We start from the raw sequence: 26,370 nt of genomic DNA, 5'->3' as shown, positions 1-26,370 counted from the left end.
CAAGCACCTAGTCATGCATTTAACATTTACAAATATTTGTGAAAAAATCGGTTGCACTAAAGAGCTCACCAAATTTTGGCTTGATTTAGACTTCTTACTATAATACGATAAAATGTTTTCCTTCTTACATACTACACGATCAACTGGAAGCAGTTTTCATGCAAGGTGAATGTAAGGAAACCACAGCAACTCAGTCACAAAGTGGTAGATCACACAAAGTGTGTAAAAGTCGCCTCAATAACTCCAGCACTCCAAAACCTCCTATTGCATTAACATCAGCACACAAACAGTGTACTGGGAGCTTCTGGCATGGTTTCAGTGGCTGAGCAGCTCATAGGTGTATAATTTAGGCTGCCAGTAATTTTGTCCATATGGTCTATATGTCAATACATAATAACTTTGTTATTATGGCGATTAAAAACACGAAAGTACACACTGAAACTTTGTAATGAGATCAGACAACAAGAATTCGACCAGAGCTCGTGTACTGGAATAATTAGATCCTCTGTAATTTGAAAACAGTAAACAGTTATCACTTCATGAACTACTGATACTGATACTAGAACCTTCTGCTAGAAGGACTCACAAGATTAGCTGCTATTACAAGACCAACAAATATTTTTACTTTAGCAGAAAAAGATTCCTGGCAAACCTGCTGTAATTCAAATGAATCAATCAATGTGACTATGGATCATATCATCATACTTCATGATTAATTAGTATTAGAACATGATAAAAAGATACTGACATGGCAACTACTGAATGTACTATAGTGTAAAGATTGCTATATGATACAAGCATGCCTTATACTGAGCAATCTGAGCTCTTGAGCCTGTAGGGAAAGTTAATTGTTAAAGAGTTTCTGCCCACAACAGCCTGATGGCAACAGAGAAGTAACCCACTGCCCCATATGCTGCTGTCTTTCACCCACACAGAAGACAGAAGGAAGAAATGAACAATGACCTAGTTCTTCCTCTCAGATGGAACAGTTACAGCCAGTGAACTATGTGATGATATCAGCAACAACAGCAGAAATATTATCATATGCTGCTAATTTTGGTACATTTTTTGGCCCATTTACTTTAGAAATTAAGGCCAGTTACAAACAAAAACAGCAGATCCAGCCAGATGTGCTATTCGGAGAATGATTTTTGGTTTTCATTCATTCCTCCTGTTATAACAAGGGTATAGTGTGTGAACATGAAAACATTGTTTTATCAGTCAGGAATCCCTCTGTTAGCCTTATAGCACACATTACAGTGCATACACTACAGTATTTTATACCTCCCGTGGGGACATTCATAAGCTAGCTTAAACCCTTGTTATCAATGAGGTTTTTGTGGGAAAACAAAGGTGAAAAGAGGCAAGAAGGAATACTTCAATCACATAACAATGGCGTTACACATGCATATAATTGTCACAGCCGATAAAGACAGAAGACTGTGTAATTTGCATGCCGAGGTGGGCTCGTCATCAGCCATTAAGTGCCCTGAGGGACATAAACAGCCACATTAAACATTAGCAGGTCAGACATGAAAGTGCTGGATCCCTGCATTATTAATAGCGTCAGTGCTAATTGAAAGTCATAATTCCACAAATAAAAGCATCTGGGGAAGACATCATGTGTTTCTGCCCTGCTGCCAGATTTATGCCCTCAGATGGATGTGGAGCTAATTTTAGATTTTAGGTTTCTACTTCATCATATTATTTCTGCATACACCTGTAGGTTTGTGTGCTTTAGAGCTGGCTGATTTCTGCTGGGTTGTCTGCAGACTTTGTATTTGTGTGTGTTCTAGTGTACTTCTGATTTATTTGTTATTGAGCTATTAAAAACATGAAGTATGAACACTGTTCCCTCTGGCACATTTGAGCAATTATTTCTGGAAAGTTAGGTCAGGGTTGCTGACATCCTTTTAGATCACAGGCCACGTGTGGCTCAGACCACCGGCTCGACCAGTAAAACCATTGCATAAACATAGCAAGGTTGTTCTCCCATCGAGTCGTTTCCTGATTTATTTTGTTATCGCTGGTCTTTGGGCATTCCTGTGAGTTTTATTTGCTGTTTTTGTTCATTTTCCTTGTGTGATTGTTCAGATCACCCTTGTTAGTGTCGCTTGTGTTTTGTCTGCCACAGCAGTCATCAGCCTCGTCTGTATACCTGCAGTTTTCTTACCTGCTTTCCAGGGTTCCTCTCGTTTGTTCTTGTGTGTGGCCTCTGGACTGATTTGTGGACTTGTTTTGTGTTGTTTGCCTACTCCTCAATTAGATTGTTTGCCCCACTGAATGGTATCCTTCTGGAGGAAAGATTTGGATTCTGGACAACATTTGGGTCTTCTTCCTTCATGACTCATTTTTCTGAAGATTTTCTGTCCATACATATAAACACATCCTCTTGTGAACAGATAAAAAAGTAAGTGGTCACAACTCCACTTACAACTCATCCATCTTACCTTTGTGTGGAATGGCTGGTCAATGAGCAATGTCTTACTGTTGTCAATAAGAGGATGGTAAAAGTGACGATACTGGATGAAATTGAGCTTGTATGACATGATCCATTCGCAAAGAAAAACAGTGAAAAAAAATGCTTCTCTGAAACGTTTAATTTCTGTATCCAGTGTTCAGGACTGGATAATTTCGCAGACCTGGCTTTGCTGTATGTTTGGCACATCTGAATTAAATGGTCTTTTTCTGAACTTAAGCTTAATTGCTGTACTTGAAATAGCTGTAACTCTGAGATAATTGCAGATTCAAATTTTAAAAGCAATAGTCAGCCAACTTTTTCTATGGGCATTGGCTGCTTTTTCATTCATTTTCTGTCTAGTCCTTGTACCTGAGCATTTTCAGATGAATGCTCTACACATAACAGACAACCTAGCAAAGAACCAATTTTAAATGGTATGTTTACGAACTTTGTTACCAGCAGCCTATTGCAAAAACACATAATTGTTCCCATTTTTTGATGAATCTAAAGTTAACATAGTTTGAGAGGCATAAAATACTGCAGCAACAAGGTGATTCCCAAAAAGCTATCATCTGACAACCTGGCATATCTATCGTTAAAAAAAGCTGTGGAATGGAGATATGCTGACAGTGGCAACAGGCCTTATGGAGTGATGTATCCAAATTTTTAATTCAAATCATTGTAAATATGTGCAGAGGAGGTCTGGAGAGGTACAGCTGTGACCATCTACACCCATCTGTAGAACACAGTGGAGGCTCTGTCCTGGTTTGGAGAGGCGTTGCAGCCATTAGTGTTGGGTATCTTGTCAAGCCTGATGGAAAAGTACCACCAGATTTTGATCCACTGTGATATAACATCTGGAAAGTGTATGCTGCCAGAGCAGTAAAAGCATACCCAGACAGACAAATCATACAATGCAACACTATCAGTCACTGATTATGCTCCCCAGAGCCTGCACTTTAACAGTATGGAAGAATTTTGTTCTGTTCTCTGTCAAGAGAACAGAACAAAAGGCAGTGTCCAAAGAAGGGCTTTGAATGTCGTTCATGTCAACTATTCCAGAAGACTACTTTGAGAAATTACAAGAAAGCCTGTCTAAGATTTCAGGCTGTGTTAAAGAATTACGATGGTGATACAAAATACTGACCTTCAAGCTCATTACATTTGTACAAAATCTGTTATTGCCTTATATACTACATTTCCATTAATGTTTGCACATTTGTGCATGTCAAAAAGTTTGCACAGCACTCTGTAATAAGCACTTGAAATATGCCATAAGTAAATTCCATTTTCCTGCATAACAGTCTACTAATGGAGAGGAGCAGCTGCTTATTTTATATGTACATTTTTACGTGATTGCAGTTTGAATGTATGAATTTTAGTAGAATATTTTCTAATTTTGATTATGCCTATTTACTTATTTATTTAAGTAAGCATTTCTTTCCACCTGAATGGTCCATCTTTAAAACAGACTGACCTAAAGTTGTCCAGGTCTAACAGGCTTAATCGTGCTGTGATCTCAGGACGTGGGGTTTATGATGTTGGACCTGTGCTCGTTTTCTTCCCTCTCGTGCTTCTGCATGTGGATATCGCTCGTTCGGTGCAGCATTCAATATAACATCCCGGGAGACGCCAGACATGCCATTGCGCACGCGCAGCGTAGTCATCTGACAGATGAGCGCTTTGGACGTTTCGCAGCACCGCTACATCGAGGGCCACCGCTGGGAACACAGAGCAGGACACAGACTCCACGAGGGACCGTCTCCTGCAAGAATAAAAGAACTCGTCACACGGAGAGCACCCTGCAAGAACACCCGCGGGTTTGGAGGTTTGCAAGCGCTGAAAATTCAGTGTAAAATGTAGCCAGCAGCGCTGGTGAGGGGTCGTTGTAATTTCTCGGGGGCTGCATGGCTCTTCCCAGGGATGCCATGAAAATCAGAGCAGCCGAGTGACTGAGAGACCGCTGCTCCTCGTTATCGCAGACACCCGGCGGCGACGGTGGAGGAGGTGAGCGATGGATCCTCGTGGAAAGATCTACACGAGGTAGCGCTTACGAAGATCCATCCAGGGAGAGCTGAACGTCTCTGTCGCGCAGTGTAGCCGTGTAAAGGATGGATTTCAGCCTGCTCCGGAATATCATCAGCAGATACGTAAGGCCCCCAGTGTGTCTGTCAACACTGTCACACAAGTGTAGCTCGGTGACTGGAAGTGCTCTGATACACGTTTGGTTTTTGCACCTAAAACCGTGTTGCTTGTACATTTGCTCAGAGGGTTTGTGTGAGAGTGATAAATAACTTCCTGCAATAATACACATTTGACTCTAGCTGTTTTATTTTGTTTTGTTTTTTTGGCACAGGCCGGTGGCTGTGGGCTTTGCGATGTTTTTGTGGAGCTGAATGGAGAATGTTCCAGTAGCTACAGATGCAGTGATGACTGGTGAATGTGTAGAATTAAAGAAAAAAAATGCATGCATGCATACTAAACTTCCTCGTGGCTGGGACTCAAAAGAAGTGAGAGGCCGTGCCTTACACCTCTAGCTTGATAGAAGTTGCTCAGGTTAAGTTAATGAGGTTCTAAGAAAGGCGAGGCCATCAAAGCTTCAACATTTATCTCTAATGAGCAATCAGGTCTGCTTGTGAGCAGGAAATATCCACACAGTAATGATTGCAAGCTGTAATAATATTACTGGTTAGCCTGGTCTCAGTCTCTGTCATCAACAGCCACTGATTATCTATCCGGACATGAGGCAGCTGGTCGGTGGGAGCCTGAATTAGAGGAGAAAAAAAATGACTATTAGGAACCTGTTTTGACAGGCCCAGTGATGCTCATCAGACTGTGTACGTATAGAGCATTGGTAAATCTGCTACCGTCTGTGGCCCTTTCCCGTGACCTTAAATCTGGCTCAGGTGCAGTGACGTGTATCGAGTTATCTTTCTCATCATTCAAACCTGTTTCGTACCCCTTGGTGTCTATGTGTGTGCACATGTGTGCGAAGCAGGCCAGCGACAGTGTGCGTGGAGCTTGACTGATGTTTCAGCAGGGCTAATATCAGGGGAAATCAGATCTGGGAGGGAGGTCATCATCATTACGATCCCTCGCTCTTTTTTCCAATTGCATCCTGCAATATTAAATAGACACGCAATTAATCACAAATTAAATCCTCTGCATATTGATTTGCAACTGGAGGGATGGATGATGACTGCCTTGGCACCTATTAGTTGTGTATCACCTTCTATTAACCCTGCCGTATTATAACAGATGCTCGGGTAATGAGGGTGCGTAGTAGAACAAACCTTACATCCTTACATGAGATGAGGACAGGGTCCAAACCTTTTTTATTTAGTCCAGATGGAGCCAAGTACACCCAAGTTGAGGTTGCTGCCCAAATGTAGCCGGCCCTCTAATTATTTATCAGTGTTGTTTAAAGAAAGACTGTGCATGTTCTTTGGCCGTTAGAGGATGCAAATTTGATTTAGCCCACTTTAATCCACAGGGCAGGTTTTTGAGCCATTGCTTTTGCAACTAGTTTCCTTATTTTTACTGTCATCAATTCAGGATTTCTTGCTTGAAGCATTTCTGCTACTCTGCTCTTTGAGCTTCCTGGTTTTTCTGGACAGCATTGCAATGCCATATATGTGTAACCTAGTTTTGTTAGAGATTAAAAATAAATAAATACAAATTTTCATTGTTGTTTCAGGTGTCTTTGTTTCAACAGAGATTCATTAAAAACTATAAAATCACTGAAACATGTTGGCAGTTGGTCAGTGATGCTACAAAGTATTGTAGATGCCTCAAAACAATATTGCTCATTGCTTTAATAGTTCAGATCTGTTGCATACGCCTTTATAATTAGATGAAAACTCGGAATGCACTGCATTCAGCCATGCTCGTTCACCTCTTCCCTGGCTGAAAAATTGCGGATGAATTGAGCCTGTGCACCATGGCAAACAATATCGGGAAAGAAAACTGTGGTGTCATGAGATTTTGTGGTGCGTGACGTTTAAATGGGACATTTTTGTTGCGTAACAACTTAAGTCTGTTAAACTTTTTTTTTTTTTTTTGCATAAAAGAATGGCTGAGCCCTCATGCATTGAGATATAGAGGCTGATAGGTGCATGAGTGTGCACACAGACTTCTTCTGGTATGTTAGCAGTCGTTGCAGGAAGAGATTTTATTATAATTAAATTTATCTGTAAAAGGACCACCTGTGCTCTGAGTGTGTGTGTTATGTGTGTTCTCGATCTCCGCTCCCCTTCCTCTTCAGCGCCCTTTTCTCATCTGGTAATAATAGAGATGGAGTGATGCCTTAGACTGTTGCAAACTGTGAGAACTGCATGAGGTCATAATCTGTATAAGATAGTGCTTGTGTGTATGGGGCTGGACTTATTAGAAATAGCTGATGCCATGTAATAGCATAATTATGTCCTCATGCTTTTAACTTCCACAACAATCTATCAGGGTCTCAATATTTGAAACCGTATCTGCTTTATTGCCACTGTGCTGTATATAGCTGTAATTTACCCTTGCCCCCCTGCTATCCTAACCCTCTTCTATCTTATCTCTAAATGTAAACTGTTATTCATGCTGAGACCTCTCACAAAATCAGCAGATAAAAAGAGAAAGGCCAGCGATGTTTCCCTTTTGATTAAAAAGGTGCCAGCCGCACCGTGCGCGCTGAAGGGCTTAAGAAGGGTTTCAAGCAACTTTACAGCCCTTTGAGTCCTGACTGGTGTTGAAAGGCGGAACACAGCCTGCTAGATTACTGTTTGCCACATCACTGCTACAAACAGTTAAGGGCAGTCTATTCCTGTCTGCTGCACCCTTTGGAGACGGGGCACTGGTGGAGCAATGGCAGCTGTAGGTGACAAAAACACACAGGATTTGTGTTTGGGGTTGAGCGTTGCCCGCTGATCTGTGTGCATATCAGAGGAAGCAGTCACACATCTTTTGTGCTGGCAAATAAGACTGATTTTTTTAAAAAAAATTTTGATTCTCGCAGCATGACCCGAAGACAACGTTTTCTTTATGACACACCATTTCCAGCCTGTATTATCGTCTCAGTGTTAAACGCAGACAAAATGAGAGGGGTTTTTTTTTTTTTTTTTGGGATGCAGATTAGGGTGGCAGGAGGAAAAGGAGAGAGGAGAGGGAGAGGAGAAGTAGCACAGCTGGATTAAAGACTTATGTAACTGTTGGATCACAGCGAGCTGAAGTGGGAGAGGAAGCTGGGACAACAGCGGAATACAAATGTTGTCATGTTAAAGTAATCAGCTCATATTTATCCTTTGATAATGTTGCCGGTGTTTGTGTTATGAGGTATCCGGTGGCTCTTTAATGCTTTTGAAATGCTGTGCGCGGGCTGAAGGGTCACCATTCCCTTTTTTGCTTGTTTGTTTGCGCCTGTATAATTATTTGTCCCAAACACAATTTTTAATGAATGATTAGAATCCCTAAATGCCCATATTGTCCTTAGGAGCCATGTTCTCTCCCTATTTTACCACTTCCTTTTTCATTTCACTTTATACCCCCCAAAAATAAATTTGATAAACAACAGAGTCTAATAAGTCTCATTAAACCAAATAAAAAAACACCAAGAGGATACTGTGGATATTTTCTGGGACACTAATCCAGTCTCATAATCACTTGACTAATGTTGTATCAGAGCATTAAATTGAGGAAAAAATCTTACATGTTCGATCAGCAGCCATTATAATGAAGCCTCTGTGATCTGTCTCTTTGCCTAATGAACCTGCAGACATGCTGTAGAAGTCTCTGCGTACTGTATTGCTGTGGCGATCAGTGACTAATGAGTGTCTTTTTTTTTTGATCAAGATCCTCAGGCTCCTTTTTCTTATCCGTGTTCAGTGCGACAACAGACTTCAAAGCCTCTGTTAATAGGTTATTGCATTTGTTTTAGTGTTACCACCCCAAATTTACACAGAATTACTTGCTTTGCTCATTAGAGTGCAACAGAGTCCATTAGATGGCTAATATCGATGGGTTACAGCAGCAGTAAAATTAAAAGTTGAATCGTGCCAATTAAACTAAAGAAATGCACCAGGTGATGAGAGACAGTTATGCATGGAGTCACTGTAGCATCCACATAATACTCAAAGATAACATTTCTGAGGCTCTGTAGCAATATATATTTTAAAACGAGCTAAAATTGCTTAATAATATGGTCGCTAGCTTCTGTTTTGAATAAAGCTAAACAGCATCACGTCCTGCTCTGGAGTTGTGTACGTTGTCCATTCTATGTTAGCATGAGGAGTTCATTAAGGTAAGGCTCGCTCAGAGGAATTTGATCTGTCGGTTAATGAAGGATCACTGCTAAACATGCTGCGTGCAGCACAGCATGACTCGGCAGTGGAGGAAGTATGAGACATGACCATATAATCAAGCCAGTTAATGGCGTATGTCTTTTATTGCCCCTCTCTAGTAGAAAGGCACCGCATCACAGAGGTGGCATAGATGGCACTGCTGGGGTCGAGTTGGCGTTTTCGTAATGAAAATGTATGCATTCATGGTGCCATTAAGTGCTTATGGAGCAAAGCCTGTGTGAATGGTAGGCACATTATTACACAATGCTAGATCTGGAAATACTCTCATGGCTTTCTAAAGCAGCATTTCGAATTATAAACAAATGGCAAAGCACCTACCTAATAGGAGTGCTTCACACAGTGCAGAAACATAAAAGGGAAAGTTGTAGTGGTGGTTTCTTTAATTTAATTTTTTATTCTTTGCTGTAATAAAGTATATCCTGTCATTGTTGATGATTGATGGTGATGTAAGACCCGTCGCTCTGCTGGTTGGGGTTGTTAATAAAGACAAAGCCTCCATGTCCTGCTACCAGCCACCAAGCCACTTTGTCTGTTGGAGCAGCAGAGTGAAGAGGGAGCTGTGGGACACGGGTTGATACGGATCAGTGAGGATTAATGATCAGATAACTGCACACCACAATGCAATCTCTCTGCGTCTTCCTCCATCCCTCTCCCACAGTCACGCTGTCATAATGTGACACTCGCTGCCAGGAGATGATAGGAACAAAGGGAGAAAACACTGCAGATAGAAATATGGGGGAGATGGATGGTGAATTCAGAGAGCTGTGGATTTGAAGAATGGTTGAACTAATGTAGAAATAGACAGAAGTAAATATTTAGAATGTTTAAGATGTAAGCGAGCAATTTCATTGGAATAGCAATGACCATTTTCCACATTTGTCCTGATTACAGTGCAAAACTTTAACCTGAACTCCCACTAATGCATAACGAATCTGAAGCTAGATTATTGTAATTCCTTATAGTCGGGTTTTCCTGATAGCTTTATGGAAAGTCTCCAGTTGAACCAAAATGCTGCTGCAAGAGCACTAACAGGAAGACAGATCACATTTCTCTCTTACTGACTTCTCTTCGCTGGTTCTTTGTTAAATCCAGAATTGAATTTAAAGTCCTTCTCCTCACATTTAAAGGCCTGAGCGATCAGGGTCAGTCACGTCGTAAAGATTTCATATCACCATATTATCCACAACTGAGCACTTTGTGAGTTACCAAAAGTAGAAGGGGAGCCAGAACCTTCAACTATCAGCCTCCTCTCATGTGTGTTATCAGCTCTCAGTTTAGATTTGGAAGATAACCACCCTCATACATGATTAGACTTCCTTTTCGATCAAACCTATAGTTGGGGCTGGATCAGGTGACCCAGGCTCAGACTTTTATCTACTCCTGTAGTTTATGTTTTGTCCTGCTTGGTGTCTTTATTGCTGTCAATTAAGGTGAAAAATACATATGGTTTATGCATTTACTTGGCCACTGAAAGGTCACTGGTTCAAAAAGCCAAACTCTGTCAAATCAAATATGTGGAACTACCCCATGTGACAAGGGACCAGCTGAAAGTAGCTTCCTCTTGTCAAATAAAGTGAACCTCCCACCAAAGGCCCTTTCTATAGCAGGAAAAACCTGCAATGCCAAATTAGAAGTATTTGGAATTTGCCCTTTTAGTTGACAGTGCTTTCTATTCTCCAGCCTCCCATTTAGATCCCCGGTTTGTCCTTTGAATGGATCACATCCTTAGCTTGATTTGATGCAAGCACTATAACAAATTGTACAAAGCCGTCCTTGGTCCAATACACTGCTCTTAATATTAAACCATCAAATGTACTGTATGGTCAGAGAGTTTGATTGTAACCAAGTTTTTTTTTTTTGTTGTTGTTGTTGTTGTTGTTGTTTTGGTATTAACATGAACATGAAATTCCTTTGCACATCGTGGTTATGTCGGGTATTTATAAGACGTTTAAAGTAAACAACTAAGGCTCAAGGTTAGGTGGCTTAATATTACCAGGACAGCTGTTTGATTTGGTCAGTTCCCTTTACAAAAAATAAATAAATGAAAGATTACTCGCACATGCTGCATCATGTCAGTGACAACTGCTTCTATTTTTGCCCTCAGCCCCACCTTCTCTCCCCGTTACTCTCCCTATACATCCTTTTCTTTGTCCTTGTTACCCTTTTTCTTCTGTAGAAATCTGTTGTTGCTGATTTCTTCCTGTTCTCTGCTTTTGCTGCTTTCGGTTTCTGCCTTACTTTGAGTTTCTTTCGGTTTCTTTCCATTTTCAGTGTTTGTCTGGGTCATGCTGCTCCCCCACCCCGTAATAGTTTGGAGGGGTCTCCAGTCGGCTGACACTGTTGGATCTGTGTCTATTTTTATCTCACTGCCAAGCATCTGATGCCAGGATCTGGGTCTCTTTGCTTTTAAGTTTTGCAGTTAGCTATTTGGGTGTCTCATCTTGCGTTGAATTCACTGTGATGCTGCATTAACCTTCATTTGATCTTAAACTTGTTAAAACTTGTGGATTAAGTTGACAGGAAACACATTTGGGACATGTACGTGCTGTGGACTGAGCACAAATGTATTAGAAGTTGGGGGGGGTGTTTTCTCACTGACAATAATGAGCTACGTCTCTGCCAAAATGTTGAGGACGTTTGAAGCAGTGAAGCGCTACTTCCTCTAAAGTGCTTGTTCCAGAACTTTTCTGCTAATGGTCAACACTTCTGCTTTGAGCTGTGTCAGGTCGGCCGCTTTGCCAAAGTCTACACTAACGGTGCCCACTCAGGCCAAAACATTAGGACTCGTGTAGACACAAACAGCCAAATCCTGGTCTCGTGATTCTTGTTTTGTCTCGGAGAGCTCTGTTACTGCAGTAGCTTTTAATGTGGGACATCTCTGAGAAAAAATGTGCTGCGGTGAAGTCCCACAGTGCATTCTGTTAAGCCCTGGGGATGGTTTGCATGCACGGGAACTGATGTGTATTTAATTTTTTAAAGTCAAGCCACTGAATCAGTTGAAAATTGTAAGAGCAACAACATAGCTGTGTTTTGGACCTGTGCAGATGGAAGAGAGCAGAGGGCTGACTGCAGAATATCCTGACTGTTCTGCAGGAAGAAAAAGATAAATGACAAATCCACTCTACCGTGACTCAGAGCCGAACCCACCTACACGCATCACAAACATTAACACATCCTTCAATTTGGCTTGTCTTGTCTGTAAAGTTGTTTGTTAAAAGAAGTCACAGAAGTCGTGTAACACAGTCTTGTGTAACATTCTGTTGCAGTTTTTCATCTAGGACTCTGTTTTTCTTGATTCTAATCAAAAAAATGTATAAATACTGTTTGCAAGTATTTTTTGATTAGTTGTATATTATCTACAATAATGTATACTGGCTGCTCATATACCGGTAAACTATGCTTCCACGCTGTGAAGTCATGTTTTAAGGAGGTGCTGGTAAAATGTTGGTGTTATTCAGCTGCATCGTTTCAATTGATGTAAGCCAGATAATAGCAAGGAGGTCATTAATTGTAATCGGACACTTTGTGATATAACCCAGTAGGGCTGTTCGACATAACGATATATATCGGATGAAGATATAAAAGCATCTATTGTTTCATTTTACGCTATCGTTTGCTTCGTGGTGTTGCAAAATAAACTGTTTACGGCAATATTTTTTTCATTATTTTGATGGTCACTGTAGTGGCTATATTAATTTCTTAAAGTTCTCACTTTCTCTTATATTTAATAGAACCACACTACAGACAGACAAGCGTTTGTTTTTATGTGTTGTCCTTAGCAACAACGATGGTAAAACCACCGCGTGTCCGCTTGTTCCACATAAACCTTTCACAATAAAGCTCAAGAGCCTGTTGAGACTTTTCAAAATAAACTGAATCACGTGAAAGAGCAGATTATTTACGGATGAGAAGTAAAAAAAAAGAGCCGCCAGGTGCTAAAAAAACAACAACTTTAGACTCAAACGTTAGAATAGGCTTTTCCCCGCAGCACGCCGTGTAATAAATACTTACAAAGAAAACGGCGCCGTTACAACTTATGTCTAAAAATGTATAGTTTCATGCATCAGTTAAAACACTCAACTCCAGGTACACGACGCCCAGCTGGAAACACTTCACGCAAGTCGAACTGCCCGAGATTTACAGAATTTATAGAAAATGTTAAATTTTTGTGATTTATATCGTTATCGGACATAGATGTCTTAATATCGGGATATGAGATTTTGGTCATATCGCACAGCCCTATAACCCAGTTTCTTGTCCCCACCTTCTATTGCTATTTATATCTGCATGTTATTTCTTTCTTCTGCAGTGTGTCGGGGAGGAGATCTGGGTGGACAGTCGGACGGTGTATATCGGGCATAAAGAACCCCCTCCAGGAGCTGAGGCGTACATCCCTCAGCGTTATCCCGACAACCGCATTGTGTCCTCCAAGGTGAGCGGTCCTCAGCCCACAAGTCACTGCTGTAACACTTTTTATCATCACGCAATGTTAGTTTTATACTCAGGCAACCAAGTAATCCTGTTTTGTAGCTGTGTTTCTTTTATTTTTAAAGGATGCTTTACTTTTTTTGTCTTTATCATTGTTTTTTGGCACAGGAACTGTTATGATGTTTGCTTTTCTTTTCTTCTAAATGCCTTTCTTCTAAATGTTTGCTGTTACTCTCTTCCACAGTACACCTTCTGGAACTTCATTCCCAAGAACCTGTTTGAGCAGTTCAGAAGAATCGCTAACTTTTACTTTTTGGTCATATTTTTGGTTCAGGTGAGATTTCGGCTTTATTAATGACAATTATTTTTCTCTTTAATCTGCCTACTGTGCGAGCACTGCAGGCACTGCATGTTTGTGCACTCTCTGTAGAATATACTGTATGTTTATGCCAGATTTCTGTCCTTGTAGAATTAGCAAATCATTTTTTTCCAATTTTTATTTTTTTTTGGAGGGGGGGTTGGTTTCTTTTTTTTTAAACACAGCTTCACAAGTTCTTTGGAAACAGTAATAGTGTTCTGTGTCACTCTTTGATTTCCACCCTTAATATGGATCTCTGGTTGTTTTAGAATCTGCTGATTTTACATTTGTCTGGAATTGATTCATAATTGCCAGAAGTCACAGTGGTGCTGTCTCATTATGTGGCTGTGTGCACTGTTTAATCATATGAGTGCTGAAAGCTGTTTAGACACTCCCTTATCGTTCACATATTTCAAAATAAGAGCACTCACTCATCTGAGGCTAATGCAAATTTGCAAAGTCAACATTCTCGAATGGATTGTTGTAGTGCTCTCTCTGTACCTCAGAAGCTTTTCTTCTTCTTCTGAACTGCCACATTGTATCAAATATAGTGGCTGAATAACAATGCAAGGATGGACTAGTGATAATAGTCAGATAGTTAATAGTTCCGGTCTATTAAGGCAATTTCTCTTCCAGCAGTTGCCTTGATAGAGGAGTTTGAAACATGGCCACAGACTGGGTGCATGCATTTATTGATGATGGGGCGTGCTGAGGATGTGTTTGTAATTTATAACATTTTTTAAACTGAAATAATGACATTGCTTGCTGCATTTAATGTGTCTCTGAAACTGTAGGGGTGTATATGCTATCCCAGGAGGTTAATCCTAAAGGAAAAGATCAAATTTGATCCCAAGCTTGAAGTTTTAAAAGCTCTTCACTGATGCACATTGAACAGTGCTGTTTACTTGACATCCTATCTTCTATTTGTGGCCACTTCTTCACCCCCCCCCCCCCCCCCCCCCCCCACTCTACGTCTTCCTCCTCCTGTTTCTTTCCCTTGCAGCTCATCATCGACACCCCCACCAGCCCAGTCACTAGTGGCCTGCCCCTCTTCTTTGTTATCACGGTCACCGCCATCAAACAGGTAGGATGCACACAAATATGCTTATATGTCCAAGAAAAATTGCCCGTGATTATCCTCTATACGCATCAACTGCTGGCCTCAAATACCCACGCACTCTCCGTTCTCCGTTGCTCTATTATCTGTATATACACATTCCACTCCCAGCAAAGGGGCATGCCATTGAATCTGTCTGCTGATGTGAGAAATATGATCATGAATGGTCTCCTCTGTTAATCACTCGAGCTGAGGATCCCGTGACTCTGGGCGATGCATCCTCTCCGTTCCGTCCCAGTACTGAGGGATGGGGTACTATCAGTGATAGATAGAGCTATTCTCGCTCAGGAAGCCAGAGCTTTACTAGGACATAAATCTAAAACATGACACATTGGCTACAAATCCAGGAAACGGGTCACCAAGCTCAGAAAGTGCGATGCTAATTAATTACTATGTATGACTTTGACCTCGTGCTCTCCTCTCTCTTGATCTGGTGCTGGCCCCGATTCTGCTTGTACAACAGTCTATATTCTTTGTTTCCCCACTGCCAACACACACACACACACACACACACACACACATATATTTATTTCCTCCTTTTTTTTTCCACCTCCCCTTACAATCTCGTTTTCTATCCCTTGCTGCAACCCACTTGCTGCATCTCTCTCAGGGCTACGAGGATTGGCTCAGACACAAAGCTGACTGCTCTATAAACGAGTGTCCGGTGGACGTGGTGCAGCAGGGGAAGGTGGTGAGGACACAGAGTCACAAGCTACGGGTAAGAATGGCCTCATTAGAGCAGCATAGCACCTGAGGCCACAAAGCAACACTGCTGTTCTGCTGCATAGCTCACTTTTTTTTCCCTGTAACTGTCGCTCTCACCAGCCCACCCCTTTCTCTTCCTCTCTGCAGTCCTCTCGAACTTTCTTTACTGCTGCTTTTGCTCTCTCTTCACTTTCCCACCAATTAATTTCCCCGAAGCTGTGATAGATTGTCCCCCGGTGTAGCACGCGAGTCCCTCGGAGGACGAAGACGACTGATGTATTTCACGATTTAGGATATTCCTGTCATCATCCTCTGATGTTCTCTTCTGTCATTCTGATGCAACAGTAAATCTCTGTTTGGTGGTGTAATTCAGTTTGCCATGATTGCAAATGATTTTCATAATTTCACATCCCATCTTTGATCGAACTGGTAGTTTTTTTTTCCATCTTTTCCATCTCAGCTCACGTAGGATTTCACGTTATTCCAGTATTATCTTCTCAGCCCACTATCCGATTCTGTTCACTTTAATGCACAAGTGAACTCTTCTTCTTTTTATAGAGCCATTACACCTCTTTCTGTATGAAAACACACTGGAAATAAGGCTCATTAATTTGCATTTATTAGTGTGGCTTTATTTACAGCAGTGCTGCTCGTGGTACCAAATGCAGGGGCGAATGCCAATATTTCTGTGAAAAATATAAACTAGTGTCACTCAGCTGGCATGCTGCTCTGCAGTAATCTGGCCTGTATCATCCAAGTATGAATGAAAACATCAGACTGCTTAATACTAGCCCATCACCTAAAATGTAGATGCATAGAATAGAGCCTGACCGATATTATGTGTGTGCTAATATCAGTCTGCTGATGAATCTGCATTGGCAGTTATAGCAGCCGATAAATTTTTAATTTATCTGCTAGAAAAACAGGAAAGAAGAGAGCAGAGAAACACGCTTCAACCGTGTAATGGGTGTTACAACTCTAAAACGTACCTGTTGGCGACACAGGAGTGCCTGTAGGTCACGAGGTAGACAGGCTGCTCCAGTCTCCATCAGTGAGATGCTGAACCACCAGTTGCTCTCTAAAGCGTTCATCAGACTATAGAAAACACTTAGAAGAAGCATAAAAACAGTGTTTGTATGAATGGGTGAATGTGGCATGTTGTATAAAGTGCTTTGCCTGCTCAAGTAGAAAATCCCTGTATAAGAACCAGTCCTTTTTCCATTATTGTTTATGTGTTTGGACCGCCACATACACAGCAACCAGCTGATCTGAGTAGGGTAGAACATAAATGAGCAATCGACAACTTGTTGAGACAATAAAATGAGATCATTTTTAAACTGCATTGCGAATTTATTATGGACTCATAAATAACGACACATTCATTCTCGTTTTGAAGCATTGTTTTTTCATAATATGTACTTGGTGCTGGTTACATGTCGTGTCTGCTGCTCTTAAAGTAGAGTTAATGCAGACTATGTGGGAACCTCAGTATATAGTTTGCACAAATCTACCAAGTGAAAGCCCAAATGCACAAATATACTTTTTTTTTCTTTTCTTTTTTTTATGTTTCCTGCCTGGCTTTATCTGTCACTGTCTCTTTCCTGTCTTTCTGCCTCTCTCTAGCTGTCTGTGTCTGTCTTCTGGGGATTGTTTTTTCTTTAGTGCTAAGGTTTCTTCCTTCCATAGATCAGAGAGGATTAAAGTGTGAATTGGGAGCAGGAATAATGATGAATACATTAATCATGCAAAATCAGAGAGCGTGTGTCATGTGTATGGTCACCGTGGAGATGGGATTTATCAGAGTTTAAGCTGCTCTGCTCGCATAATCCGTTATGCAATTTCTGATTTTATTTTTTTAATTTTTTTAAAGAGAGATGGTAAAGGATTTCTAACAGGTTTGTCAGTCCCTGTCACTAATTCTGTGTTTATGTATTTATTATTAATGATATCGAAACCACTTTTTGTCCTCTTCCAGGTGGGGGACATCGTTGTGGTGAAGGAAGATGAGACGTTCCCCTGTGACCTCATTCTTCTCTCCTCTAGTCGCTCTGATGGGACCTGCTACGTCACCACCACCAGCTTGGACGGGGAGTCTAGTCACAAGGTGCCACAACTAGTGAAACTGTTTGAATCAGTCTGTTCTCAACTTGTCTTTATAGCCATCCATCCATCTTCATCCGCTTTATCTGGGGCCGGGTCGCGGGGGCAGCAGCTTAAGCAGAGAAGCCCAGACCTCCCTCTTCCCAGCCACCTCCTCCAGTTTATTCGGGGGAACACCAAGGCGTTCCCAGGCCAGCCGAGAGATATAATCTCTCCAGCGTGTCCTGGGTCTGCCCCGGGGCCTCCTCCTGGTGGGACGTGCCCGGAACACCAACCCCAGGAGGCGCCAAGGAGGCGCCCAGGAGGCGCCCAGGAGGCATCCTTGTCAGATGCCCGAACCACCTCAGCTGGCTCCTTTCGATGTGAAGGAGCAGCGGCTCTACTCTGAGCCCCTCCCTGATGGCCGAATTTCTCACCCTATCTCTAAGGGAGAGGCCAGCCACCCTTCGGAGGAAGCTCATTTCTGCTGCTTGTATCCGCAATCACGTTCTTTCAGTCACTACCCACAGCTCGGGGCCATAGGTGAGGGTAGTTTGCATTGTCAGGACTATTGATTATTATAATATTGATTAAGAAAAAATGCAGGAAGCTAACGCAACCATGTTCATCATTCTAGTAAATATGTAATCTCAACACTATTCTGCAGTGTTTTACTGTAAATCTATAAACCTTATGGTTTATAATTTGGGAGTTTTTAATTACCTGGAGTATGAAAAGTCTTATGTGTTACAGATTTTAAATTGTGTGAATATTGCCTGTAATTATTACTAGTTATCTGCTGCAGTGCACTATTTAAGCTGCTTGACCCTGCTCACAGTTGCTGGGCTCGTGCAAGCTGCTTTACAACCCTGCTTTTCAGCTGTTTGACTAAAGGTTAATTTATTACATATTTATTACGCTATTTTCCAGCTCCCTGACTCTGCCAGTATTTAAAAGATTCATTTATTTTAAACTGTGCCAATCATTTGGCTCCCTTCTCTTAACTTAGGGGGAGTTAAACTTTTAACTTTCCTCTGACCCCACAAATAGAAGATTTGAACAACAGGTGGGCGGGCCTGCTATGCTCACAGGCAGAGCTGTGTGGCCGAGAGGAACATATTAAGGATATCTTCTCTTTTTGACATCATGAAGATCTAAACGTTTAAAAAAGAAAAGGTTGAAGTGTTTGGAGCAGTCCCAAGTCTGAGGTTTTGGCTCACAGGGATAAAATTATGCCCGTGTTTATTATGAACGCCAGTGTAAACGAAGGAAAAACAGAAATGCCATAATGACCTTTCATTGGATGACACTGCCACTGGAACACAGCAGCGAACATTCAGATGAATGAAGTATGATTGTATTAATGATTTATTGTCATTTCATACATTCTGCAAGTAGCGACCATGTAACGATGAATTTAATTGATTCACGTGCCACTTTAGGGTAAAAATCCAGTTGTCTAATGTACATATTTGTTGCTAATAATAGCAACGAATAATAATAGGACAAATATCTTTTTGGTTGGTCTGAAAAACGGAGCAGTTTAAGAAGGCACCCTTAAGGTTTAACGGGAGTGTGAGGTTTCCATTTATTCTACTTTCTCATGTTTTCTGTCAGTGATTATTCACAAAAGATAATCAGCAGATTTACTCAATAATCAGAACATTAACTGGCTGCAGCCCTGCACTTTTCAGGCAGCATGCACCTACTCATAAATTCATAATGATCGAGGTGACACACTGGCCCACCTGCATAGGTGATCACTGGTGTCACTCACATGATCTTATGCATGGATGATCATATGCATACACAAACACACACACACACGTATTACCCACAGTATAGAACAGACTACTGAACTCATCTTCCTCATACATGCCCTCGGGGCAGCCCTCTGATGTGTTCACCATCCCAGCATGCTGTCCCCTGGTGACCCCAAGAGCGCCCGACTCATCTTGCTGCCTTTTTTTTTTTCCCCCCTCAGTCATTTAGTGAACCGGCTGAGGCTCTTCTCATTAGCGACTGTGGGTGACATTTTCCTCTTGCTGTCTTCTTCATCCCCCTCTCCGGCACCTTTTCTGTCTCAGACCTATTATGCTATACCAGATACCATGGCCTTTAGAACAGAGCAGGAGGTGGATTCGCTACATGCCACTATTGAATGTGAACAACCGCAGCCTGACCTCTACAAGTGAGTGGGAAGCATGCTCACTGATGTAGCTTTATATGCAAACCTGTTACAAGATACGTCCTCGTCACTGTGTGGGTCTTGTTTTGACATCGCACTGACTTCTTTACAGATTTGTGGGACGTATCAATATTTACAAGGACAAAGAAGAGCCTGTGGCGAGGTTTGTGTTCAGTGTGTGAGTGTGTTTCAAGGGTTTAATGCCAACGGCCTTCAATTGTTTTCTCTGTAATAACACCAGCATCTTAATTGTATTGTTTCAGACCACTTGGAGCTGAGAATTTGCTCCTTAGAGGAGCCACGCTGAAGAACACACAGCATATTTACGGTATTGATGTGGATTCACTTTGCTTAATGACTCCTGAATGTTTTACAACAGTTGAAGAAATGCTGGTATCATTTCTGCATTTGTAACTCACTGTTGTCTGTACCTTCAGCTGTTGCAGTCTACACTGGCATGGAGACCAAGATGGCACTTAATTACCAGTCTAAATCTCAGAAGCGCTCTGCTGTGGAAAAGTATGATGAATCTCCCAGCTCATTTCACTGCATGATTGAAAGTCGTTCTTTGAACTGGTTAATTGAAATGCACCCTTCTTTATGCATACTCTCTCTCCTTCTCCTTCTGCAGGTCGATGAATGCCTTCCTCATAGTGTACTTGTGCATCTTGATCAGTAAAGCGGTGATCAACACTGTTCTGAAGTACGCTTGGCAGTGGTCGCCCGATCGGGATGAGCCCTGGTACAACCACAGGACTGAGCACGAGCGTCAGCGCCATGTGGTCCGTTCATAAGTCCTCTACGTTTTTAAAAGTAACCACTTAAACCAAGCGTCTGGTGTCACTTAAAACTTCATAGCTGTTTGTCTCCCTCCCCCAACTCAGGTGATCCGAGCCTTCACAGACTTCCTGGCCTTCATGGTTTTGTTTAATTACATCATCCCCGTGTCCATGTATGTAACGGTGGAGATGCAGAAATTTCTTGGCTCCTATTTCATCAGCTGGGACGAGGAGATGTTTGACGAGGAGCTGGGAGAAGGCGCTCAGGTGAACACCTCGGACCTGAATGAAGAGCTGGGACAGGTACACGCGCACGCCCAGATGCGGACTGTCGGATGCAATCTAAACTCTGTTGAGGCATGCCTCTACTGTACCCTTCTCCTTTCTCCCTCCTAGGTGGAATATGTGTTTACTGATAAGACGGGCACTCTAACTGAGAACAACATGGAGTTTATCGAATGCTGCGTTGATGGGAACGTCTATATCCCACACGCGATCTGCAACGGCCAAATCCTCAGCGCTGCGTCAAGTATAGACATGATTGATTCCTCACCTGGTGGCTACAGGAGAGTAAGTGTGTTTTGCTAAACAAACAAGGGGAAGCTAACCTCAGTTATAAGGCTGGAGGATTTTGATATATCCTATACCCAATACATATAAATTTTAACACTTTCGTTGTATAGTGTATACTTTGTCTTATATTGGGGGTGAAAAAAAAGTCCTCTGGTACACGGAAAAGTGATGAGCATTGCACTTATGGTAGTGGCAACAAAGATTAGTTTAGATTTAATAAAAGAAAACTTGTGTAGTCAGCATAAGCAGCAGTAGCTGCCACAGATGACTAGAGCGTGCGAGAGAGAGGACGAAGGGTGCTCACTGCCAAAAAGTGCTGAAAAGATTTCCTGCTTTATTGCTGGGGGAGGGGGGGGTTTATATATAGCACAGAAATGTCACGCTATCGACTAAACAGAATCGATTGTGTAAAAAACAAAAAGAGGATTCGTTCTTCACTCTTGTTGTAATTATGCACCTTCTAACTCGGCCTGTTGCCTCCATAAGAAATGATTACGATATGTAGCTGTGCCTTTTGTCTGTCGCTGCAGGAATACGAGGATTTGTTTTTTCGGGCGCTGTGTCTGTGCCACACGGTGCAGGTGAAGGAGGAGGAGACGGTGGATGGCATCAAGAGGGGCATCCACCAGGGCAGGCCCACCTCCTTCTACATCTCTTCCTCACCAGATGAGGTAGCTTTGGTCGAGGGAATGAAAAGGTAAATGCGCTAAAACCACACAAAGTCCCCTAAAATCTTTATAGGTTCAAGTTACATTAAACTTTATTAGTGCGTATTTTATATTTTGGTTGAAAATGTATTTCGGTCAATTACCGTCCAGAACTTTTACTTTTGCCTTCAGGCTGCTCTTCCAACACGGACTCAGCCAGTAAACAGGAATCTGCTGTTTATTTCACAACGGATTAGGGGTTTGGCCGATTCATCAGTTTTATCTAGAAAGGCTTCAGTAAGGGAAACCTGACCTGGAAGTGTCTGTGTGGTAGCCATAACAGGAGCTGGTTCAATTCTCTAAATATTAAGGGAAAGTGCTTCCTTGGTTCCTTTGTTACCTCCTGTAGCAGAGGATACACAGGATAAAATAAGATATTACAGTTTGTTTTATTTTATAGGCTGTTTGTATTATTTAAAATCTCAACCTTTTAATGAATATGTTGCACCAGTATTTTATTTTTATTTAATCTGGCCTGTATGAAACGACATGGTGAGAACACATTGGTGCATTTTGGAATCCATCCTCTGGATTTTGTAGTTTCAGTATGGCAGACAGTTACTAGTCTAATGTAAGTATAATCAGTCTTTGGAAATTCTCCTTCACACCTTTTTAGTCATCTTTTCTTTCATTACTGTGTTTCACTGAAGTAAAGTAAAGGAGATCAATGTTCTTTTTTTTAAATATTTGACCTTCTTTGTACCGCAAGTACCAAAAACTGCAGTTCCACAAATGACCACTTGAGGCTGTCTCCCTGTTAGAGCCCAAATAAACAGTTTAGGTTTTCATGGTGAATTGCCTCCTTCATGATGATTTAATTTGTATTATAATTTAAAGTAATGTGTGACACGTAGGTGCTGATACAGTCTGCTCGCTGTCCCTTCTGTTAAGTTATGACTCTGAGCTCCTCTAGATTATGTTTGTGGCAGCTTTTGGGACATTTTAATAAAATTGTCTGAAAAATATTATAACTGTGATAACTTCCTGTACAGTTGATTGTAGTAACAGCTTGTTTTCAAAGACATATCCTCCTTACCACTTGCAGTGAGTCCACTATGTTGGCAGAGGGAGGGTGCAGGGTCACCCCCTCCAACAAAATGGTCTTGGCTCAATTTTTCCTGAAGTACTATCTGGCAGTGCAAATTGTTGGTCGGTCAAGAACAATTTAAAGCCTTGATGGCACAGAGGATGATGCAGACAGGCTGCTGTGAAGTTTTCAGACTTGTATTATCCTTGATTAACTTGTGCTGTGTTTTACTGTCTGATTACTGTTGAATTACTCAAACTGGACCCCAAGAAGCACCAAGTCCACGCCAACACAGAGAACCTTTTCATTTTTTGTGTGTGTGCTATTTTAATAGTATAGTGTAGGACACGTCAACCATGCACCATCAGGGAATGCTGCTGTCTTATATAGCTTTCACAGATGTGCTCTGTCTTCGGCGTATGTGTGAACTCAGGTTACGCAGAATGCGTCAGAGCACCTTTAGCCTTTCCAAGTGGGGCATAAGCGAGTATTGGTGTACATGGTTGCTTTTTGTTGGGCTTTAATGCATCTTTTTCCTTTCACTCTTGTTGCTAGGCTCGGTTACACATATCTAAGACTGAAGGACAACTACATGGAGATCCTCAACAAAGATGACGAGATTGAAAGGTCGGTGTGCTAAGAGACTGGTGCGGTTACTCCACAGGAGATAAAATGAGATTAATTCACTTGATGGAGTTGTGGTCACACATAAGCCGTCATACAACAGCCCTCAGCTTGTGTCTCATGTTCACCCGAGGTTACAAAAAACTACAACCACCAAAGAGCAGGCAGAGGGTTGCTTTTTACGGAACTACTCAATCGAATCAAAACGTTCCAGCTGATCAGAAAAAACAGAAGCCGAACGAGTTTCCATTAGAGAGTGGTTTTGTGGCAAGTGTTTAATGTTTTGATCCGTGGGATGTGTTTGTGTAACCGCTTTCCCTCGCTATCACTCTCTGCAGTGGCCTGTCAATAGTGAGCTATTTTAAGGAAGCAGGGGAGCTCAGGAAGGGAGGGTGGTGCAGTGGGCAGCGGTGAAGACTTTAGCGGCAATGTGAAAGAAAAAGGTTTTACAGCTTTCTTGCATTTTGTGCTTTTACCCTTTTTAAGGGATCCAAGACCACTCGAGCCAAAAATAGAATTAATTTAAGCCTCGGCCATCAATCTGCATTGTGGTCTGTTTTACAGCTTGCTAATCAGGAAGTTAAAGGATGTAATGAAACTGTAAGAGGGGATAATGTGAGTTGTTTATCTTACAAATTATTGGAAACTAAATTGAATGGAGGAAAAAAATGCAAAAATGAGTGTGTGCACTTATCAGAACTGTTGAGTGTTGGACAATTTGTAGATAATATGCAGCACTCTGGGGAAAAAAAAGCCACAAACAAATATCTTTGCAAATAAGAAAATTAACAAAACAATAACTGCGTCTTTGCCAATGCCATCTCTCCATCAGGTTTGAATTGCTCCATGTGCTGAACTTTGACTCTGTCAGGAGGCGAATGAGCGTTATAGTCAAGTCGAGCTCAGGTAAGATATCGTCTAACACGGGGCTGTTTATCGGATGCAGTTCTTGCAGTTGGCTTTACGGATATTTGTTTTGCGTGCTCCCAGGAGACTACCTGCTGTTCTGTAAGGGTGCTGACTCATCCATTTTTCCACGAGTGGTCTCGGGAAAGGTGGAACAAGTTAAAGCCCGGGTGGAACAAAATGCAGTGGTAAGTGGACAGTTTAACCAGCACTGGTTATATAAGGGGATTGATGATACACTGCATCAGGTCAGTTTTAGATATCATTCAGAAATCTTTCATAGCTTCATGCTATAAACTTAAATTTTAATGTTACATTTGAACAAGAGGTTTAAAGAAAATTAATATTTCCTTTAAAAACATGAAAAGAGTACCTCTGTGTGGCATTTTTATTTTTTCATCTTTTAGCATACTAGTTTTTTGTGTGTGTGTTTTTTGTTGTTGTTGTTGTTGTTTTTTTACTGCCCTTCTTTGACGCCTTGCACCTTAATGAGTCTTACTTTTAGCTAAAGCAGTCCACTGTTCCAGCCAACAAAAAAATCTCTAAATGGTACCGATCCAGCACTCAAATTATTAGAAGACAAAGTTAGCAACTACTTAGACAGGATAGTTGAGCGTGTAGCAGTTAAAGAGCCATATATTTCCCTCAGGGGGGGTTTTTGGAGCCCAGCTAAAAAGTGAAGATTGCACCTACCTTGAAATGACAGATACAAATGTAACTACAAATAAATGCTAGTGCACTTATAACTCTGCTAGATGTGAATGAAAACACATTTTATTCTAAAGCACGTATGGCTCTAATGTGGATGAGATTGGAACACTTGCGATCAGCATTTGAATTTGTTCATTTTTCTCCATCGCTCACTTCGCTGTAACACCAGGAAGGGCTGCGAACTCTGTGCGTCGCCTATCGAAGGCTCTCACAGTCTGAATACCAGGAGGCGTGTCATCACCTGATGGAAGCCAAACTGGCCCTGCAGGACAGGGAGCAGAGGCTGGCTCAGGCCTATGACATCATCGAGAGAGACTTTGTTCTTCTGGGTGCCACAGCAGTGGAGGACAGGTTGGTCAGAAAGAGGGGAACGGAGAGATTTAAAAACAGTGCAGCAGCGGGGGGGCAGAAGGACAGAAGGGAAGATTAATGAATCATTAAGCCGCCCTTAAAGGATTGTCTTCAGAGCGTTCTCATGACTCATGAGTGCAAGAAGAATATTGTGTCAGAGCTCTGATAGGTGACTTACTATTAATACTGCTGTTTCTTTTCCACTGAGAGAATAAATATGCAAGATGTTTTTACGCTCGGAAATAGCAGACCACAGCATTGACCCCAACTTGATTGATCGCAAGCACGACAGTTTAATTTCCTAACAGATAAGCTGCTGATGGGCAGGGACAGGGGTGGCCATGCATTGATAAGTTATCACCAGTCTGTAATGGATTGATTGAAGCTTTGATGAATGCTTTAGTTCTGCATAGCTGAGTGGAGGCTGCATCACTTATTGACTTATCGATGCGCAGGCTCCAGGAGAAAGCAGCAGACACTATTGAGTCACTGCACAAGGCTGGGATGAAAGTTTGGGTCCTGACCGGGGACAAGATGGAGACGGCGGCGGCTACTTGCTACGCCAGCAAGCTGTTCCGTCGCACCACCCAAATCCTGGAGCTCACCAAGAAACGCACGGAAGAGCAGAGCCTTCACGATGTGTTGTTTGAACTCAACAGGACTGTTCTCAGACAGCGCTCCATCTCTGGGTATATGCTCATGTGGGCAATCTGCGTTATGTGTGCAACTGCCTCTTGGTCAAATCAGTAGATCTTTTAGTCCTTCTGATGTGTACATGGATTTCCCTGTTGATTAGTCTGTGACGCATTGTTTTTTTTGTTTTTTTTCTCAGCTTGTCCGTAGACTGCCTCGACTTTGGCCTCATTATCGACGGGGCCACTCTTTCTGCAGTATTGAAGCCCAACCAGGAGGGTGCAGGCCACGGCAACTACAGAGAGATCTTTCTAGAGATCTGTCGTAACTGTAGCGCCGTACTCTGCTGTCGCATGGCACCTCTGCAAAAAGCACAGGTAAA

At 41.9% G+C, this 26,370-nt stretch overlaps 1 protein-coding gene across 7 annotated transcripts in view; it reads left to right on the top strand.

Moving 5' to 3' along the window:
• The first annotated feature begins 4,106 nt into the window (after positions 1 to 4,106).
• LOC146556552 (phospholipid-transporting ATPase IH-like) overlaps positions 4,107 to 26,370 on the top strand; it is a 32,358-nt gene continuing 10,094 nt past the window's right edge. For 5 of the 7 annotated variants that reach the window (XM_085249060.1, XM_085249057.1, XM_085249064.1 and 2 more), the window contains exons 1-20: positions 4,108 to 4,611; positions 13,112 to 13,234; positions 13,475 to 13,564; positions 14,592 to 14,672; positions 15,316 to 15,423; positions 17,386 to 17,514; positions 19,577 to 19,680; positions 19,790 to 19,840; positions 19,941 to 20,005; positions 20,115 to 20,196; positions 20,309 to 20,459; positions 20,562 to 20,759; positions 20,853 to 21,026; positions 21,560 to 21,726; positions 23,319 to 23,390; positions 24,220 to 24,293; positions 24,378 to 24,481; positions 25,174 to 25,355; positions 25,811 to 26,044; positions 26,188 to 26,365. In XM_085249060.1, the coding sequence (XP_085105186.1) occupies positions 4,573 to 4,611; positions 13,112 to 13,234; positions 13,475 to 13,564; positions 14,592 to 14,672; positions 15,316 to 15,423; positions 17,386 to 17,514; positions 19,577 to 19,680; positions 19,790 to 19,840; positions 19,941 to 20,005; positions 20,115 to 20,196; positions 20,309 to 20,459; positions 20,562 to 20,759; positions 20,853 to 21,026; positions 21,560 to 21,726; positions 23,319 to 23,390; positions 24,220 to 24,293; positions 24,378 to 24,481; positions 25,174 to 25,355; positions 25,811 to 26,044; positions 26,188 to 26,365 (2,406 nt within the window). In that variant the 5' untranslated portion in view covers positions 4,108 to 4,572. Of the gene's footprint in view, positions 4,612 to 13,111; positions 13,235 to 13,474; positions 13,565 to 14,591; positions 14,673 to 15,315; positions 15,424 to 17,385; positions 17,515 to 19,576; positions 19,681 to 19,789; positions 19,841 to 19,940; positions 20,006 to 20,114; positions 20,197 to 20,308; positions 20,460 to 20,561; positions 20,760 to 20,852; positions 21,027 to 21,559; positions 21,727 to 23,318; positions 23,391 to 24,219; positions 24,294 to 24,377; positions 24,482 to 25,173; positions 25,356 to 25,810; positions 26,045 to 26,187; positions 26,366 to 26,370 lie in introns of all 7 variants that reach the window. The other 2 variants (XM_085249059.1, XM_085249061.1) reach the window with 2 other exon arrangements.

Source organism: Mchenga conophoros, linkage group LG16, assembly GCF_057382185.1.
Source record: "Mchenga conophoros isolate Kocher_MC1m ecotype Shallow Benthic linkage group LG16, M_conophoros_male_GT1.1, whole genome shotgun sequence".
NCBI lineage: Eukaryota > Metazoa > Chordata > Actinopteri > Cichliformes > Cichlidae > Mchenga > Mchenga conophoros.
This window is presented reverse-complemented; position numbering and strand designations above follow the sequence as displayed.